The sequence below is a fragment of the Silurus meridionalis genome, chromosome 11, assembly GCF_014805685.1.
Source record: "Silurus meridionalis isolate SWU-2019-XX chromosome 11, ASM1480568v1, whole genome shotgun sequence".
NCBI lineage: Eukaryota > Metazoa > Chordata > Actinopteri > Siluriformes > Siluridae > Silurus > Silurus meridionalis.
The window spans coordinates 5,769,944-5,777,387 of NC_060894.1; the positions used below are offsets into that span (position 1 = coordinate 5,769,944).

The 7,444-nt window shown below is 39.0% G+C and overlaps 1 protein-coding gene across 1 annotated transcript; it reads left to right on the top strand.

Annotated features, from left to right (window-relative positions):
- Positions 1-4,230: 4,230 nt before the first annotated feature.
- avd (avidin) lies at positions 4,231-6,759 on the top strand. Its single transcript, XM_046861650.1, has 4 exons — positions 4,231-4,351; positions 4,450-4,660; positions 6,352-6,472; positions 6,565-6,759. Exons 1-4 carry the CDS (start codon positions 4,259-4,261, stop codon positions 6,611-6,613), a joined length of 474 nt encoding a protein of 157 aa, XP_046717606.1. The 5' UTR covers positions 4,231-4,258; the 3' UTR covers positions 6,614-6,759.
- The last annotated feature ends 685 nt before the right edge of the window (positions 6,760-7,444 follow it).

Below are 7,444 nucleotides of genomic sequence, written 5' to 3' on the forward strand. Positions count from 1 at the left end.
TTTGAGGAAGGTATCGCCTTCTAGGCAGGTCAGTTCAAAGTGTAGACACACACATCCTTCACCTCCACCTGCTTCTTTCATTCATCTTAGTTAATCCCATCACAGTTTGTTTCAGAGCCTTTAAATCTTCTTGCAGCTGTTCACAAAAAGCACCTCTTAAAATACCAGTAAAACATACCGCACATCAAAAACACTACCTGTGATCATTTATTTATTTCTTTACTTATTTATTTGTTTGTTTGTTTGTTTATTTATCTATCAGAACTAATTTAACTGCCATGTCCAATATAGGTAGAATGATCCAAACAGTCCATAGACGAACGTATTCCCAGACTTCTTTGATGAGAGCCTTGTTAATCATGTTGCACGTTCTTACAGATTCCCCAGATCACACAAGCGGCACTAATAGTGTTACTCTGTCAGCCTCCATCAGCTCCTCAGTCCTTCAAGATGTTTCAGGTGCTGCATGATTAAAGCAGCATGACTGTCAAATCAGTAGCAGGAACTCACCTGCCTCTACACTTCAAACACAAATCCATGCCTGTTCCTTACAGATTCACCGTATCGTCAATGTGAAATTCAATTTCATTTTGTGATTTAAACCATAGAATCCAAAAAACATCACAACCTGGTGAACATTCGTAGTTTTTCGGTTAGTCTCAGTACAGTGGCTTGCATACACGTTCACCTGTCACACTAAATTGTCACATTCTGGAAGTAATATATTCATTTTGATTAAATGCCACAAATGTACACAATAGCAGATAGTGGAGAAAAACGTTTTACAAATAAAAATGCTAGAGAAATGTTAGAGAAATGAGCATGCGGCATATAAATGCCAAGCAACTATTAGGACAAGACATGGATAAAGTTTAGGAAATACATAAATTAGGGTTTTCTTATTGGAATATTTACATTGAAGACATTTGGCAAACTTCCTTATCCAGAGCGATTATGATTATCTGTTTATCCAACCAAGCAGTTGAGCGTTAAGGGCTTTTATTTAAGGGACTTCCTCAGTGGCAGCTTGGTGGTGCTAGGATTTGAACTCACAACCTTCTGATCAGAAGTCCAACATAGACAAATGTTTATTGACACCTGAGCATAAGATCAGTGTATGCTTTTGAACATCCCATTCCACATTTAGTCACCATTCATTGTTATAATAATCTCCACTCTTCTGGGAAGATGTTCCACTAAATTCTAAGTGTACATTCTTCCACAAGGGTGTTAGTAAAGTCAGGTACTGATGTAGAGTACTACATCCTAAAGGTGTTTAGTAGGGTTGAGGTCAGAGCTCTATAGCAGGCCACTCAAGATCTTCCACTGTGAAAGGAAGTTTTAATGCTAGTAAATCTAGAGACAATCAAAACAATGCAGTGCCTCCAACTTTCTATTAACCGTTTGGGGAAGAAGCACATATGAGCAGAAAATTCTGTACCTTTATCTTTGTAGTGTAAATGTATAAACTATCGCTAATCAAGCAGAAGAAATAAAGCTTTATTAAAGTCTGTTTAATGATGGGTGAGCTCTTTTACCTGAATGAAAATTTCATGTATTATTTGAGATTCTTTCAATTCTAGTGTGTGCATTAAGGGTTTTAATAGGAGACGTTGATATTATAATATACTATATATTTTCTACTGCAGAGCCAGGATCATTTGATCTGAAGATGGATGACTGTGTATAACATGTTTTACAATCACAGCCTGTCAGTAAAAACAATAATCCACAATAATCCCATCAATGACTGATTTAATCTGCCTGAACCCCTTACACACACATAGCACACACGAATCCAGCTCATATATGTGTATACACACACACTTAAACACACACATGAAAAGACAGACAACAAACGACATTCAGCAATATAGCAAATGCCGTATATTGCTCTTCCTGTGCGTGTTTGTATAGTGATAAAAAGTTAATTAAATTCTATAACAGGAAATTATTTTTGTATTGAATGGCATTTCCTTTGAATTATTATTTCTTTAGGGGAAGGAAATTGAAATGTAAATCTTCATAACAATAGTAGATAAAGATAAAAACAACGATCCCTATGTGCTGCTTATTTTTTTTCTCACTTTATTTCAACCAAACTGTGATTCACCGCTTTTAAAACAGCATACACATATTTAAACGATATGTGTACATGTGTAGCCATGATGTAAGGAAGTCTAGCAGGCAGCAGTTCCTCCTCACACCTTCAGGGTATTGGTTTTCATTCTGTGTGGAGTTTTATGAGTTTCTTCTGGGTTCTCTGGTTTTTTCCAACTATCCAAAACGTGCCCTTCGGGAGATTGAAGTGAGTACATGGAAATATAACCATAGCGCATAATGGTCCAGCAGGCAGGATTACCTCCTCACACTTTCAGGGTATTTCTTTCATCCTGTGTGAAATTTTGGGAGAGAATTTTCTGGTTTCTCTCGTTTCCTCCAGCTATCCAAAAACAGTCCTGTCTGTAGACGTAAACTTTCTTTCGGCTTCTCCCATCAGGGGTCGCCACAGCGGATCATCCGCATGTTTGACTTGGCACATGTTTTTACGCTGGATGCCCTTCCTAACGCAACCCTCCCCATTTATCCGGGCTTGGGACTGGCACTAAGAGTGGCTGGGGTTGGTTCCCTGACCGGGGATCGAACCCAGGCCGCAGCGGTGAGAGCGCCGCATCCTAACCACTAGACCACCAGGAACCACTACTAACAACTCCAAATTGCCCCTATGCAAATGCATCTTATCCACAGACAATCTCACATCTCATATTTTGAAGATAGACCCAACAATGTGACCAGGGTAATGCGTTTACTGAAGATGAATGACTTTATTGATTAGAAAAAAACTGATTAAATGTAATACGTTTTCATTTGTTTTGGGATCTTGGTTTGTATAAATTTTCCAGATTTAAGATTTTCTAAGTCTGTTTGAGTGTCAGGGGTTACAGGGGTCTTGGATTAGTAGTTTAGTTAAATTAAAGCTAAATGTTCATTGTGTAAACACAACAAAACTTTATGTGAATTTAATTCATTCTGAAGTTGTATTTGTATAAGATAAGATAAGATAAGATTTACCTTTATTTGTCCCACAGTGAAGAAATTTCTCTGTTACAGCAGCAAAGAAAAAATAAATGCAAATATATAAAAGAATAGACACATACTATATTATACAGTTTATACACAACACAATGTATAAATACAAATAAGAAAAAAAAGAGACCACTAGTAATTACTGTAGTACTTTTAACAATGGACATTGTCCCAAAGCAACTTTACAGAGATAAATAAGTAAAAAGAATTTGAATTTGAAGTTTATCTGAAATGAGTGAGCCAGAGGCGACAAAGGCAGGGAAAAACTTTATGAGGTGGCATGAGGAACAAACCTTGAGAGAAACCAGAGTCAAAAGGCAACCCATCCTTATCTGGGTGGACCTGATGTCCGTTCAATATAGCTCCATTGTTGGGTGTACTGTTCAGTGATGGGTCCTTAAATACTAAAAATGTTCCTCCTCTGAACAGAATACTCATTTCTATATCTAATGCAGGGTTACACTCTGTGGGATTATTAAAAATCTGTTGCGATTGTTGCTTGTTAGACTGTATGAACATAATTCCCCAAGTCACACTGCAGGATATCAGTTGTCATAATGACGACATTCAACAATTGACGCACACAATAAAGACTCGTCCGAAGTTTTTGATCATCAACCTGTGACACTTTCAAACCCGCCTTCTCTTGCTAATGGCAGCTTCAGCAAACATTTGCTCATGACATGCCTTCATAATAAAAAACACCATACAAACACTTCCTTTTCCCCCATAATTTAATAATTTCTCTTCTTGCTGTACTGTCCACCTGAGGTGTTTTGAGATTTTCCCTGAGGTGGTTTAAAGTTGTCGTGCTAATTGAGTCGGGTTTGGCACTCCTAATGGTTCTTGGTTTGACGGTCATCCTAGGACAAGTCCAACAGCATTTAAAGAAATTCATTGAAGGAAAAAAAATGATTGAAGCAGCCATTGATTGGCTGTAAGTGAAAATATTAAACCAGCTATCAGACTATAGATTTTAGACTAGGATTATAGGAATCTTTTAGGATTTTCTAAATTTGTTGTGCACCTGGCTTTACTTCCATGTGGAATTTCAGAACACTATGTGGGCGGGGCTTCAAACTAATTAATCAATGGCTTCTTGGATTGGTCAAGAGTTAAATAGGTTTGCAATAAACATGAAGCGTCTATTGCGCATGCGCTTAGTATCACCATGAAGCCGTTTACTGTGTATTTGTTCGTGCTTGCGTTAGGAACAGCGCACATAATTACTGGGCAAGTTTTACTGCAGGATTCTGAAAGAAAAGTAAGAAAAGAACATTTAAGGAAAATTATTGTTTTGCACAAAAAGGAACCAATGACATTTGTTTTGTTGTTTTTGTTTTTTTGGCCATGTTAATGTAGGTTTTGCACTGTAACGTGACTGGGGAATGGCGCAGTGAGCTCGGATCCCATTTGCTCCTCAGCGCTGTTGGACCGGAAGTGAGAGGGGTGTACCGGACGGCGGTGGAGAGCGTGCGCGGTGCGGCGGGTCTAGAGCGCGAGGCTAAAGTGTTTGGGGTGGTCAGTAACAGCCCGCAGCCCACCATCGCGTTTTCAGTAGTGTGGGCGAAAGGTAACGAGTGAAGCCAACTTTTCCAATCACCAGATCCCAATAATCAGATAATCACCAGAGCTCGCGCGTGTGTGATGCAGAGCAGCCAAAAAAAAAAAAAAGTTGCAGGGGTTTAGGAACATGTGGCATGAGAAGTGATGCCCAACTAATGCATGAATTCCACATTATTTCAAGTCGTCCTTCATCTAAATATTCATAAATGCATGTTGATTAATGCTTATCTTTTAATCATTTAGTAAATACAGCACTGGTCCCATCAGTAGCATCACATGTTTACCTTCCACAGTTTTAACTTGACTCAGGAACGACCTGGATATGACCTGGATATAAACCAGAACAGCCTCCAAGGTTCTCATCAGCCCAGACTACCATTCAACAGCCCCCATAGTGTCCCCTTCTTTCATGGTGTCCTATCGAGCACATCTGAATACTTCATATCGCGCACACGTTTTCATGATGCGAATTGGAATCTGTACGCAGACTAAGTGCACAAATGACTGTAGAATGGACATTACTCTTAATCTTACACTCCAGTGCTCATGTTAGTTCTCACTCTCCAGTGTTCTGTATTGTTTAAAGACTATAATCACACTCTTGATATCACCCAAATGAGGATGGGTTCCCCTTTTGAGTCTGGTTCCTCTCAAGGTTTCTTCCTCATAACATCTAAGGGAGTTTTTTCTCGCCACAATCGTCATGGCTGCTCATCAGGGATAAATACATTGTTCACTTTAACTGTTATATTCTGTAAAGCTGCTTTGAGACAATGTATGTTGTGAAAAGTGCTATAGAAATAAACATGACTTGTTTTAAGTGAGCACCAGTTTAAAGATGTCAGTGAATGTGGGTATTTGAATGGCTGCAGCTGAGAAGGTCCTCCTGACACTCCTAAGCAGAAGATCTTTGGTCCTGAAGAATCCAGTCATGCATTTTAAAGTGTTTTTCTTACTAATATGAATGCTTTTCACTGATCAATGTTCATGGCTCAAAATGCAGATGAATGTCTTCATGATGTGGTTTTTCTAATACAAGCATCATAGGTTTTTACTGGGATTATATCCATTGTGTACAAAAGTATTGGGACCCCTGACTTTTCCAGCAACCCCAAACTGTTAGTCCATAGCTGGAGGCATGGTACAGGATGTCTTCTTTGCATGTAGTAGCATGAAACCTTTCCTTCACATTGACCTAGGAGACTCAAACCTGTTGCGGCATGACAGGATGTCCCTTTCTCCAAAGTGAGCTCCATGAAGATATGGTTTCTATGGATTGGAGAGCAATATCTTGAGTGGCCTGTTATAGATCTCTGATCTCAACCCTATTGAACACCTGAGTTGCAGCTTAATACATGCTTGGTGCAGCATTTCAGCTTTGGCTTCCTGTGCTTTAGCTCCATATACTTGTTTATTTTCTAAGCCGAGCGTTATAGGTTACCAAATTGCTTTCTGTGTGTGTGTGTAACTGGTACTGGATCTGCGTTGCTCATTAAACCATTGCAGGACATCTGGTTCTTGTCTCAGTTGAAGCTGTGATTTGATAGCAATATATGACTACTTTTTCTGCAAGTGTGTCAGGTATGTGTAGGATGATGGAGGTTGGTGCAGTTTGTAGGATTGTAGATGCACAGGCTTCCATAATAGATCTTTTTTATTTTATTTATTTTATTTTTTTTATTTTATTGTTCTTTGCAGGATCGTGCACTACATGGGTAGGTCAGTGTTTCAGTTTACCTGGAGGTGGTCAGGTCCTGAACATGCTGTGGATGCTGCGCTCTGCTGCCCAGAGCTCTGTGGACAACTGGGGCAGCACCAGGTAGAGTGTGTAAAGTGTAAAAGATATCTCTCACACAAACACACACACTCGCACACTATTTGTTTGCTGATTTTGTTTTTGTTTTATTTCAGGTTGGGGGAGGACCGGTTCATTTTTACCCGAAGTGTGGACAGTCCATAATGGTTATTGGTTTATTAGCAGTCTTTTGGTTCATCAGTATGTTTGAGGTGTATGAAAGATTAGACACATCCTGTTGATTGATGATTTGACCTTTTGGTTTGTCATTTCTGCTCATCCCAGTACAATAAACCCAGCTCCACAATGCAGTGTTCCTTTTTTTTTTTTTTGTCTTCTTTTTCTTATATATTCCCCTTCTTCTCTCTCTTTCTCATGAGCTTATTCTGGGCAAGGAAGGATACCTCTTGCATATCTTACACTGTCTACTTTTTGGTAGTTTTCTTGAGCTTCCCTTCCTTTCTGTTAAGTATTCAATGTCTAAAGACTGAGATAAACTACCATATACTGTAAACACAGATTCATGCTTTTATATTGGAGAAGGACTCAACAACAGAGTGCTGTGATGAAGCAGATGTAAGTGTATCTTGTATAAATTTTTTTTCTTCTTATACCTCCTAATAGTAACCGTGCTTAATCACACCACAATGTTGCCCATTAACACACACACACACACACACACACACACACACACACACACACACACACACACACACACACACACACACACACACACACACACACACACACACACACACACACACACACTCTTTATGATATTTGGTCAAAAGAAGCAAAACAGCGGCGTCTTGTGGTAAAATGGAGAAGGACATAGTAAGGCATACTGATGGAACACGAATAGACATCTGCATGAAATCTGATTTATCTGGTATTAACCATTGGGGGGAGGAAATAATTAAGTAGAATTATACGAGACATGCTTATTGACCTTTTTCCACCAAAATTTTTTAGGGGTTCCAGTGAACTATTTTAATT